Here is a 13,193-nt window from a genome sequence, read left to right on the forward strand (position 1 = left end):
GTGTTGACATGTCGTGGGGTTGTTAACCAATGTCATAAAACAATATGTGTACTGACTGTTTAATGAGAAACTATTTGTTCCGTAAACCTTCATCTAAAGTACATTTAAAAAAAATTAAAAAAAAAAAAAAAAAAGACTTACAGCCTTGGAAACCCTAGAGGGAAGTTCTACTCTATACTATAGGGTCACTATGAGTCAAACTCTACAGCAATATCCCCAAAGAGAATATGACACTTCAGAGTTCTTATCCCTTGATTTAGAAACCCTAAGATTAGTAAGCTTTACTTGTAAAATAGTTTAAAATACAGATAAATATTTATATACAAAAAAATTCATCTTACTTATAATTTAAAAAATGACAACAACCTAAATCCCTAATATGAGGAGAATGGGTATGAAACAACATACAACCATAGAACTGAGTAATAATTATTTTAAATGACATTTTAAAAGTGTTTCATTAGGACAAAGAACTATCATATAAAGTAGAATATTAACCATGTCAAAATGCATAGAAAAAAGACTAACGGTGAAATTGCATTTTTGTTTAAACTCTTTATTTTAAATCTATATTTGGATTTATTTTGATTGAATATCACTTAATAAAAAGATAATGTCAAATATTTCCTAAAAATTAATGACTAAAAAATTTGTTTCTACAGAGAAGATTATGCACCACATTCAATCGAGAGCACCATCAGGTGTCCCTCTTTGCCACGGATGCCAGAAAGTTTTGTGCAGAATCTAGATGTCCCTCACATAATTCTTTTGACACTGATTATTGGTAGGAGATAATTCTTTCCTCCTCATTGATTTCTTGTAACACTTTTAGCCTTTACTTAAATTTCTCTTTTAAATATAAACTTAAATGCTTTTTAGGACTGGACATATGATTTAAATGATGATCTTTAAGGTAAAGACAAGACACTACATGTTTGCCAAAATGAAAAGCAACACATCCTCAACAAGGCCACACTTGAGTATTTGCTAAAGAACGCAGAAGCCACTGGCTAAAATCTGAGAAAATTTCAGTCACACCACCGGGCCTTAATCTGCTCAAAAAGCTCATTCGTTGCCTTTCAACAAATATGTTACCTACCCCTACATCATTTAGGCCTTGCCTAATTATCTTACTAAGAAAGCAAAATTGTAACTCCAGAACTTGCTAAAACATGAGGATATATAGTTTAAAGTATTATTTTCAGAGTTTAAAGATTACTTTAAAAAAATAATAAAAACAGTGAAAGAAGTACCCACTCCGAGTTTGACTCCTTTTACATTTCAACTGAACCAGAATGAAAGAAATTCACTAAGTAAATTGATTGCCAAATTAGACTTTTGTCCTCAGCAATGCTTCAGAATTCTCTAAGACTAGCTCTTTTAGAAAGCCTTACTGCCACTTTTAAAACCCCAAGGAAGACAAGATCTTCCCTGAGGTGACAGAAATGAAAGCCTAAAAGAACTGTTTCTTGCTATCAGAAGTTAGATTATAGTACCATTTATACAAACTAGGCATCAAACAGTTAAATACTAAAGTTTAGGATGAAGCCTGGCTGCACCCCAGGGCCCTGCAGGTGACCCTTGACACTTCTCAGGTGCTGTGGGGATACTGTGTGTGAGAGACAGGAAACAACCTTAGAGACAGGTGTGTTTGATTAATGAGTGGGGGAGGGGGAATACCATCTATAGATCCCAAACTCATGACAAACTATACTGGCTCTTCTCTCCACCAGAGGAAGAGGGCAGGGTGGCACCAACAGGAAACTAAGTCCTGCCTCACACTGATTAGTGTAATAGAAGCAGAGACTTAATAGAGACTTAAATATGTTTTATTAGAAAAATAAATTAGAATTGTTGAATCCTTTCTTGAGGAAGATCACTTCTTGATATTTCAGGCATAAAGCGGGTATTTTCAGAATATGCTTTCTGAGACTAGGATGAAAGTACAGTAAGCGGCTCAGCAGAAAATACCTCAAGAAAAATGTCACAATCAGAATTAAAAAAAAAAAAGGATCTATAAGACAAGGATCAAGGAGGAGGTACCTTCCTAATCACTCCTAAGTGAGGGAGAAGAGGAGAGATTAGTGGTATGAACACCAGGATTGCACCATGAGTAAATCCTATGGATCATATCTAGAATTTGAAAGAAGTATATACACACAATACACACACACGCACACATATATGTACATACACATACACACATGTGCAAATACATTGTGCTATTCTTTTCAACTAGCCCCTTCTGCCAGTCCTCTAAAGTCCTAGTGCTTTGGGATACTACTACTAATAATAATTTGAACATGGATTAACTCAACTAACTTCAGTCACTCCCTTGATGCCAGATAAGCCAATGGACTTTACCTAGAAACCAGAAGGCATCAAGGCTTTATACTAACAGAAAACTTCACGTAGATTATTAGCACAGTCAAGGTGAGCCAGGAACACTAGTCACTTTTGTTACTTCAGATTATTTTTTCCTCTGCAATATGATCTTTCAAATTCAAAGAAATTACTGCAGAACAAAACACTCTGAACATGAGAGATTGTCTAAATCCCACTGATCACTTTAAAATAGGACCTTATCTAAACATGAGACCCTTGGTATTTTCAAACTATTCAACAACTGAAATTCCAAACATACCCTTGATAATTCTCTGCTTCATTCAACAAATCTCCTTTCCAAATTACCACCTCCAAATTATAATCTACCAACACATAGAAAATCAGAGAATCCCCTGAAAAATTTATTGTCTCAATCCAAAGGCTCTCATTTCACCCTTGCAAGTGCTAATAGAATTCTAATAATCACCTACAGTCCAAATAAATACATATACACACATATACACTTATATTTATAAATTATAGTTATCTTCCCCACTACACATACTTGTTTTTAGTGTGCACAAAATACACTTTAAATGCAGAAACTATAATTTAGTTTTTTAGTGGTTCAGTTTGTTTTATAACTATTTAAATTAATTGCATTGTGTTTATACCGTAAAGGTCCTCATTAAAGGGTACAATTTTTAAATCTATAAAATACATAGAATTGTATTGAGAAAAACAAAATGTCCCTCTGCATGAATACACAACCAAAAACAGACCTTCTAAAAATAGGAAAGAAATTTAAGGTTTGTTTTTTGTTTTGCTCTTAACTTCAATCCAAAACACTGCAAGTAATAATTATAGTTCTTAACACTCATGAAGTGCTGAAAGAAACCAAACATTATCTACCTTTAAAATGGATCTTAGTTAACATTATTCATCTCAGATAAAAGAGGGTAAAAATCTGCTTAAGTCTAGAGCGAACAATACCTTCATATGGCACTAATTATATCAAAGCAACCTAATGTCTTTCTAAAATTAAAAAAAAAAACTCTAAAAGTTTTATTGTTTAAAAAAAAGTTTCACTCAAAAATTACATCAAAAAATAAAGAAAAATCCCTGAAACAACTTCTGTATAGATGCTGAAACCTATTCAACTTCTCCATTCCAAAGAATTACTAAATCAAGGATAGTGCAATTAAAAAATGCTTAACAATTTTTCATCTGTACAAAAACAATGAACAATTATTTTAGATTCATTCCCAAAGTGTTTATTAAAACATTGTTGTTACTTATCTCAGAGAGTAGCAATCATTTGACTCCCAGTCTCCCGAGATCCAAATGTTCTAGTAGCCCCAACACACTACAAATGGTAATAGTTTCATTCTTTTATAACTATATTAGGTAGAAGTTTGCCATCTGCTTTTTGGTCATTAACACTGTGGAGAAAGTATTCTTATCATTCTATAAGGAAAAAATAATCCTTGATGTTAATCACTGAAATCCAAGTATTTTTTTTTTCACAGCTCCTAGTAAAATGCTCCTTTATACTGATGCCAGATAGTATCTCAAACCGAGTTATAAAAAGCCTAGATGTCATCTACTTGAACCACTATTTTCTACTAAACACTATTAACTTACACAGCTCTTAACAATTTTTGTAAAATGAGAGATTTCATGTTGCTTACGGATATGCAACTAGCCAAACTTTTCTTTAATACTTCAACAGACTGGCAATATCAGAGATAGTGTGAAAAGTAAATGCAACTTTTATTGAGCTTTTATACATTCCTTCAAAGCTGTAGGTCTTTAATTCACAGATGGTTGGAATAACTGTTATTTTAGGTTGTTGGCTTCTGTTATCTCCTTACATCTGGTGTATTAACCCAGACAAGTATAAATTACATGAACGCTTAAGAAGAGAGTACGCATTTAATGAGTAATTAAATCTTCTTCTAAGACAACAATATTGATTTGTTTTCTTCATTAGAAACATATATTTTTGCTCAGAAATTTGGCCACCAAAATATTTCAGATTTTATACCAGTATCTGCATATCCATATATAACGTAGGTATGGCTTACCTCAGTCAAGTGTGGTGTAGGGTTAAATCCACAGAGATTACACACTTGATTCTTGCATTCAGTGCAAGTACTGAAGTTAGGAGGATCCTCAGAACCTATGTTGAGTTCAGTTTTGCAGAGAGGACAAGCTGATTCTGCTTTGGGGGTTTTCTCTGGTTTAAGGGGAAGAACCGCCTTTTGAGGCTCTGTTATTGAAGGTCTGCTATCCTTAGTAGGTGGAGGCTTCTTTTCTGTTTCTGTTTTTACTGTTGGAACTTGTTCACCTTTGGGCTCTAGTTTTTCAGCTACTGGAGCTTTTGTTTCCTTTTTCACAGGTGTGACCTTTGCAGGTGCTGGTGGTGTCTGACCTGTAGATTTGGGTGGCCCCTGAGAAGCAGGTGGCTGTGAAAGAGGAGGGGCTTGCTTTGTCGGGGCCCCGGGCCCACTTTGTGAATGAGGTCCAGGCTGGCCTGCTGTGGAAATTAAATTTGATGCCTGGCTGAAGATGGATGCTCCAAACCCAAAGAGTTTCCCAGCCACAGTTTCTTGAGGAGTTGTGGGCTGTGATTTAGGGGCATCAGTGATACTTCCCAGATTCAGACTGAAACGTCTCGACTGCTCCTGAGGCTTTGGGGGCTGTTGTGATGCGGGTGGAGTTTGGCCAGTGGTAGGTCGTGAACCAGGGTGGGTTGGTGACACTTTTGGCGTGGGCTTGGCATCTGGCTTCGGACTCATTTTGGTTTGTGCTTTCTTGGGATCTTCCCTCTTTTGAGCTGGATCAACTTGTTTTTGACCTCTGCTCTCTGAACTAGGTCCAGGATGTGAAATAATTTTCGAATCTGATGCAGGCCGAGGTATGGCTTTAGAATCAAATGGGGTGACTTTTTCTCCTGTTGGTGGAAAACTCTGTGAGGGTTTGGCAGAGTCTGTTTTTAGAGGAGGGGTTTTCTCTGGAGCCTGTGACTGCACTTTGGAGCTCGGAACTTCAGGTTTTGTTGCTGCTGACGGTGAAGATACAATGTCTGTGGCCGGCTTTACTGTCTTGGGCTGCTTTGGTTTAGCATCAGCCACGGGGGCCTTGACCTGCTCAGGTGGAACAGAAGGCTCTCTGGGAAGGGCTGGGTGGGCCGAGGGCTCTGTTACAGGAGGCTGCTTGGCCGTGGCTGGGGGAGAACCATGAAGGGTTGGTTGTTTCACTAGAGGTGGAGGCTTTTTCAACTCAGGAGGCTTTGAGATATCCTGTTTGGGGGCAGCATCCTTCTTTGGGGAAGACTGCTGTGATTGTGGGGCTGACTTGCTTACTGCCGGTGTAGGAACAACATGGGCAGTCTTCGGTTTGGGTTGGGGTGACAGAGGAATTGGAGCCAGATCACCTCCGAGAGCTCTCTGCATCTGACAGTTTAAACAGAGCCATTCTTTTATCTAGAAATAAAATGAAACAATGGTCACTGAGATAATAGCAATGTAAAAATGAATAAACATTTCACAAAATGTATGGTACCCTTTGAAACTTTGTCTTTTATCCTTCAAAGCATAAAACCCAAAGCAAATTATTTTACTTAATTTTATATTAAAATACAAAAAGTTTAATTATATTAAAATATAATTGCTGAACCTCATAGACCAAAACACTCTATATGTTGAGGAAAATAAAAAGTAAAAATTAACATACAGTTATATTTTTCTTCCAATGTTAATGTTATTTCTTGCCTTTGATTTACTCAAATTTGATTACTCCCAGAAATAGAAAATAATGTATAATAAAAAAAACAAGCTATAACATATTAGATTCTATAAATCAGTTAGGTTAGATATTTTCTGTATTGATGGCTCATAAAGAGTTTTTAGTCATACAGTCCAGGTTAGGCTTGCCAAAGTATTAGTATATCACTAATTTCTTAAATTAGCAGAGTAATACTTCCCCTCCAAGAAGTTATATTCAAGTGTGGAAAAGTAAAAAATTGTTAGCATTTTTGTGTTAAGAAACTAAAGCAAAATAATGCTATCCCCTCAAATTATCATGAATAGCACGACTGAAAACATTGTTTGTTTATAAATTGTATGAGCAAATTTGAAAGGGGCATATAAATAAGCAATATACTTATCTGACTGCTCTTTTAATATTACATCTATTATAAAAAGGAGATATTGAATCTGATACCATGTCAGAAGATAATTTAAAAGCACTTACGTTGAACATTTATCTTTATTTTTTATTATTACAAAATAATATATAGTTATTATTAAAAAAATCTTAATATTACCAAAAGCTTTTAAAACATTAAATTCTACCATCATCCAATTGTCCCCACACAAACTAGCCAATGTTAAAAGTTTGGCACCGAAGTTCTTTGGCAAGAATGCTGCACAGTGAAAAAATAAGTATATCGAGCATCGGTAACAGAAAATTTTCCACAGTACAAAACTTTGAAGTGTTAGGCTAGCAAACAAAAACATATTCTTGATCTTCAAATAATTTCGTTTTGAAAAGAAATTGAATGAATCGTTTCTAAAAACTTTTACCTCTTCATCATGTGACAGTTTAAACTATTAAGCTTTTTTAATTAAAAAAAAAAACACACTGAACCTTTTTCTTACTTTATTAAAATGGCTTTCAAATAAAAAGGGAACTGAAATTATTTAAATTCATGCATTAGTATGACAAGACTTACAATTTAATGGAAAACAAACTTGTTTGAAGAAGGTTCAAAGAGATATTCAACTCTATCTGAAATGTTATATTTCTTTTTAAACATCTGAATCAAAAAAGTGAAACTGTAATATTTGTTAAATATGGGTGGTAGGTACTTGAATATTCATTACATTTGTTTTCAGTATCGGCGCTGGGTATCTGTGTATTCATTATACCTTGATCTTTACCTGTCTCTATGTTTGAAGTATTTCACAAAATAAATAAAACCTTTTTATACATATAAATATTTTAAGCAAAAAATCGAGTCCATTTTTTCTTATTTTTTCTTCCACAACCTTACACAATTCCACCTCACCGCACAATCATGAAGCTGAGCAAGATAAAAAATATATATAATTAAACACCTAATTTTTTACATGTACTGTCATTGCTTTTTTTTCTATAAAATATCTATGAGATCTGTACCCACATTAATCACTTTAAATTACAAACTCCTAGGATCAGGACTGTCATTCATTATTCTTAATTGCTCTTATTCTTTTCAACAAGTGTCATAGCCAAAGTAGATGCAAAATTTATTCACTTGTTCATTCCCTTATTCAAATATTTATTGAGCACCCTCTACAGAGCATATACCATTGAATAAAAGAGGGAAAAATCCCTGTCCTCATGGAGCCCACATTACACTGTAACAGTCAGATAAGAAACAAATTAACAGATAATTTCAGGGTTAATACAGATATAAATATCTGATGGTACTGTGATAATTCCTTATTTCCTTTTTTGTCCTTGAAAATTTTATTTGGATTCATTTGGTTTTATCAGTAAAATGTTAAGTCTCTTTACAATGTGAACACTAAAGCTTTGCGCATCGACAACCAGTAGGCCCTAACTCCATCTTTTTACCATTGCAGAATCAGCACACCACCATCACATATCTAATGTACGATGCACATCAACACTGGAAACCACATTCTGTATTCTCCTTATTCCAAAATAATGTTTCACTGTGGTTTATAAATGTATATGCCTATGCCTCCACCTAAGGAGAAGAAGGAGAGGTAGGAAAAGGGAGGTAGAAAACATGGATCACTGCCCCTTCATAGGAAGAGAATTCTGCTTTTCTTTCAATAAGCCCATTTCTTAAACAGACTACACTGCCCCATGTTTTGTCCTTTTAATGACATTTTCTTCTCTTTGATAAACAACACATAAAAGATATCTAATCCCCTAAATGTTCCTGCTCACTGCTTGAATATAGGTTGAAATCATTGTATACAGCTGTCACAATATGAAAAGCTTTTTATCCTTATGAGATTTGTAAAGAGTCTACTTTTTATTTAATTCTACTGGCCAAATGTGTTGAAGACAGTAATGTTTATTATCTCAGCACTTAGTATCTAGTACTGAAAACAGGAAGATTGACAATTCCCTGATTCAACTGATAAGCAATAAACAAAAGAAAGTCCCCATACATTGAGAAAATGAAAATGTCCACAATCATCCCAGCATTAACATCATGAATCACTTTCTACTTTGCTTTTGTCATATCTTTTACAATACACTTAAGAGTAACAAGTAGTAATAGTGCCACTGCCTTCTCAGTCATCTGTTATAAATCTTGTAATATTTTTACCATGTTTTCAATTATTCCCAAAGCACCATCTGCATTTCTTGTGAAAAAGAATTCCTCATTCATTCTTCCACATTTCAAAAGCCTCTGTCCCTCATTTAGCCCTCATCATCTCTCAAACACCTTATACTTCCACCAAAAGTAATCTGTTTAAACAAATAAACAGAAAGAGTTAACTCTCACCACTTTTTCGATGCCTCCCCATTACCAATGGAACAATGTTTGTTTGTTTTTCCCCAGAAATAAAAAACTCAAAATTCTGTTGGTATTCCTATCCTAACATGTACAAAATCCTACAATTTTCAGGTCTCTATCCTCCAAAAGACCATAAGTAACAAACGTCAAGGTCTTCCTCCTAGAAGTCTTTCTCTTGCCCCCAGTGTCTAACTAACCCTTTATGCTGTATAGATGTTCATAAATATTTTTTAAGCTGGTTAGAATTACACAAATTAATTTCAAGTGTTCGACTGTGCTCTTCAAGCTACAGTCTCTGTGTTTACGCTGCCAATCCCACTGTTTACCCAGGCTGTGCAACAGGCTTCTGCTTTCATTTTCTGGTTGCATGCCATTCTCCCCAGAACCCTATCTTGTACCTCTGGCCCCTGACAATTGATCCTCATTTTGATTCAAACTGGAAAGACTCGCCTATAATTACTGTATCTGCTAAGCATAAATATTTTCCCCGCCTGGAAAAAATTACCTATTCTCTTACATCACTTCCAAAATTAAACATCTATGTCTAAATCTAAGCAGAGATGAAACTGAATTCACTACTATCATTGCCTCAGACACAAAGATGCCACCGCTGCCAGTTCCACATGTTGCTCAGGTCTTTAGCACAGTTGGTCCTCCTTTTCTATATGATTGGGTCTGCATTCCACTATAGCCAAGGATGAGGATTTTAGATTTTAGTCCTTAGTGCTTCCTCCCATACCATAGAAGTCAGATGATACCAGAGGCCAAGACTGATTCAAAGAAGGTTTCCACAAAGATTTCAGAAACAACTTCCCAAGTCCCCTGTCACATGTAGCGCCTCATCCTTCACATTACACTGTAATCACTCACTCCCATCCATTAAGTAAATGGCAGGAGGTGGCAAATGCAAGAAACGGTACCAGGAAAGCCTACAATTGTATCAATATGTCCTGGAAAAATTCTTACCTTCATTATCCAAGCATTAAAATGAAAGAATTTACCCTTATTAGACAAATATGTCAAGCCACAACTATTCCTAAGTTCTAGATTCTATATAACAAATAAGAGAAAACAGACATCTTTTGTTTTTCCCACCTATACCGTTACTTACAAGAGGCACATAAATAGAATTCAAGGTCTGGAGATACAATTGTTTAATAAGCTACGTACCCAAAACTCAATTAGCTCTATGGAAAAAAGCAAAGAAAAGTATAAGATTGTTAAGTCTTCTGACTTAAAATGCTACATAAATAGAAGAGAAAGGTCAGACAGATTTCTCCCCATTCTGAGGTCACTGGGTATTCTGATGTAGACTTCCATATAATTACTATAACCATCTCCCTGTTTAATCCAATCCCCTGGGCTCCCAATTGTCGAGCTTTTCTTATGTATCAGAGCTGTCAAATATAGTGATACAACCTCACTGGCTAAGGGCTTTGCTGGCTAATCATAAATGTTTTATTTAGATGCTTCAAGAGGTAACACTTGAAAGTTGAATTGTGAATTTTGCATACAGGGTTTCACATAATCGTGATGCTTTCCAGTATAAGCATCAAAGCTATCAATTATGAACAAAATTATATTCTGGTTCTTTAAGACAGTGTCTTCAATAAAAATTCAAGATTATTAACTTGATACATGTAAGCAATGAAGTTGAATTTTGGGGTTCCTGAATTAAAAAATATTTCTTTCACACAATGGAATACTATACAACGATAAAGAACAATGATGAAGCCGTGAAACATAACATGGACGAATCTGGAGGGCATTATGCTGAGTGAATTTAGTCAGTCCCAGAAGGACAAACATTGTATAAGACCACTATTATAAGAACTCAAGAAAAGGTTTCAACACAGAGGAAAACATTCTTTGATGGTTACAAGGGTAGGGAGGGAGGGTGAGGGTTATTCACTAACTAGACAGTAGACAAAAATTATCATACGCGAAGGGAAGGACAGCACACAATACAGGTGAAGTCAGCACAACTGGACTAAACCAAAGCTAAGAAGTTTCCTGAATACAATCAAACACTTCGAGAGACAGAGTAGCAGGGGTGGAGGTCTGGGGACCATGCATTCAGGGGACATCTGGATCAAGTGGCATAACAAAGTTTATTAAGAAAATGTCCTGCATCCTACTTTGGTCAGTGGCATCTGGGGTCTTAAAAGCTAGCAAGCGGCCATCTAAGATGCATCAATTGGTCCCAACCACCTGGAGTAAAGGGAAATGAAGAACACCAAAGACACAAGGAAAGTATTAGCCCAAGAGACAGAAAGGGCCACATAAACCAGAGACTTCATCAGCCTGAGACCAGAAGAACTAGATAGTGCCCGGCTACCACCAATGACCACCTTGACAGGGAACACAACGGAGAGTCCTGGGTGGAGCAGGAGAAGGGTAGGGTGCAGAACTCAAATTCTGGTAAAAGACCAGACTTAATGGTCTTAATGAGACTGGAGGAACCCCGGAAAGCATGGCCCCCAGACTCTCTGTCAGCCCAGAACTAAAACAATTTCCGAGGCCAACTCTTCAGACAAAGATTGGACTGAATGGTGGGACATAAAATGATACTCATGAAGAGGGTGTTTCTTAGCTCAAGTAGATACATGAGACCAAACAGGCAGCTTCTGTCCAGAGGTGAGATGAGAAGGCAGAGAGGGTTAGGAACTGGTTGAATGGACAATGGAAATCAAGGGTGGAAAGGAGGAGTGTGCTGTCACAGTACAGGGAGAGCAATTAGGGTCATATAACAATGTATGTATAAATTTTTGTATAACAGACTAACTTGAAATGTAAACTTTCACTTAAACTATAACAATAAACAGAAAAAGAATATTTCTGATCATAACTATTATTTATCTATTTCACTTCAAAACAGAAAGTCTTTCTGAAAAAAAATTCCAGGAAGCATAATGACTAATATCCACCCTTCAATGTGCCCCAAACCAGAAACTTTATGCACAAAATCTACAAAAGATTCATAATAAAAACTGTGCTAAACTATATAGCAGTAGTACTTGGAATAACAGAACATCAAAGAGAACAAACACAATGCTAGGTAGGAATTTGTTTGCTGGTGTTCATAATACCATCTACATTAGTTGTTGAATAAATATTCTTGAACTATGCTTTCATCTTGTCCTTGTATAATAAAACCTCTTGGGTTATTATGTCTTCACTCATCACAACTAAATTTTCTACAGGCTTTTATGACACTTCATATGACAATGACTCTGTGAACTATAACATCTAAATGCGCCATTTACTCCATCAAAGCAGAATTCTCACTTTCTCTCACCTGAGTCATGATTCCCAGATCCACTATGTGCTCCTCTTCCGTTTACCTAAATCCTCCCTATCCTTTATGGTGCATATTAAATTTCCGCTTTACCACTTACTAGTCTATCACCAACTAAGCTTTGCCTCTTCTTAGCTACTACAATTATAGGTCGAACCACAGCACTTAACTCATATATTGTCTTAAAGTATTTTTTCAATTATTTCCTCTCTTCTCACATAGACTTTTAAAGGGGGCAACCAAATCTCATGCCTACTCTCATCTCTGAGTTAGATACCAAGTAAATTTTAGATATGATTTAATGATGAATTGTTCTAATTTTTTTCCCTCTTCCTCATCAAAGCATTTCAAATATTTATTAAAAGCCTCATATAATTTTGAAAGTCATAAGAAAAGGTGATATAACCAGACAAAACACAACTTTAGGAGAAAAAAAGTCTAGGAAAACAATATTATAAAGGCGACACCAAGCTAAAATTTGATAGTAGATAATGCTTTCTGCTATTCAAGAATTATCCAAATCACGTGACCTTCTCAGAGGCAGTTACTCCCTGACAGCAGTTTGGCTGCAGATGGCTCCCCATAGTTGACATCTTTAACTATGCAGATTAACGCATAATTTATTTTGGTTAAAAATTAGACACTAGCCTTCCTCAGAACTGTGATGACAAGTTCAGTCATTTGGTGAAACAATTTTCTTTAAAATAATCCATCCAGAAGCTGGATGCATACTTCCTCTCTGAAACAGTGTGGATTACAATTTATGCTGTCTAATTCGGCAGCCATAAACAAGATTTGGGAAATGCAGACTAAACATGCACTTTTTTCTTCATAAAACATAACAATGCTCACCAAATGCTATCAGTACATTTGTAAACCCTACAAAGTAGGATCAAATGATAAAAGCATACTTTAATATGTTTGTCACTGAGGTCCAAAACAAGAAAAATGACACTCTCAACAAAGCACAATTTACAAATAATTACAGTACATAGACATGAAAGTATATCTGAACTCTATTAC

At 35.6% G+C, this 13,193-nt stretch overlaps 1 protein-coding gene across 1 annotated transcript in view; it reads right to left on the minus strand.

Moving 5' to 3' along the window:
• Positions 1-13,193, minus strand: part of PCLO (piccolo presynaptic cytomatrix protein) — a 381,008-nt gene that overhangs the window by 350,177 nt on the left and 17,638 nt on the right. The window contains exon 3 of the mRNA XM_004381474.2: positions 4,413-5,813. Within this exon, the coding sequence (XP_004381531.1) occupies positions 4,413-5,813 (1,401 nt within the window). The remainder of the gene's footprint in view (positions 1-4,412; positions 5,814-13,193) is intronic.

Source organism: Trichechus manatus, unplaced genomic scaffold (assembly GCF_000243295.1).
Source record: "Trichechus manatus latirostris isolate Lorelei unplaced genomic scaffold, TriManLat1.0 scaffold00085, whole genome shotgun sequence".
NCBI lineage: Eukaryota > Metazoa > Chordata > Mammalia > Sirenia > Trichechidae > Trichechus > Trichechus manatus.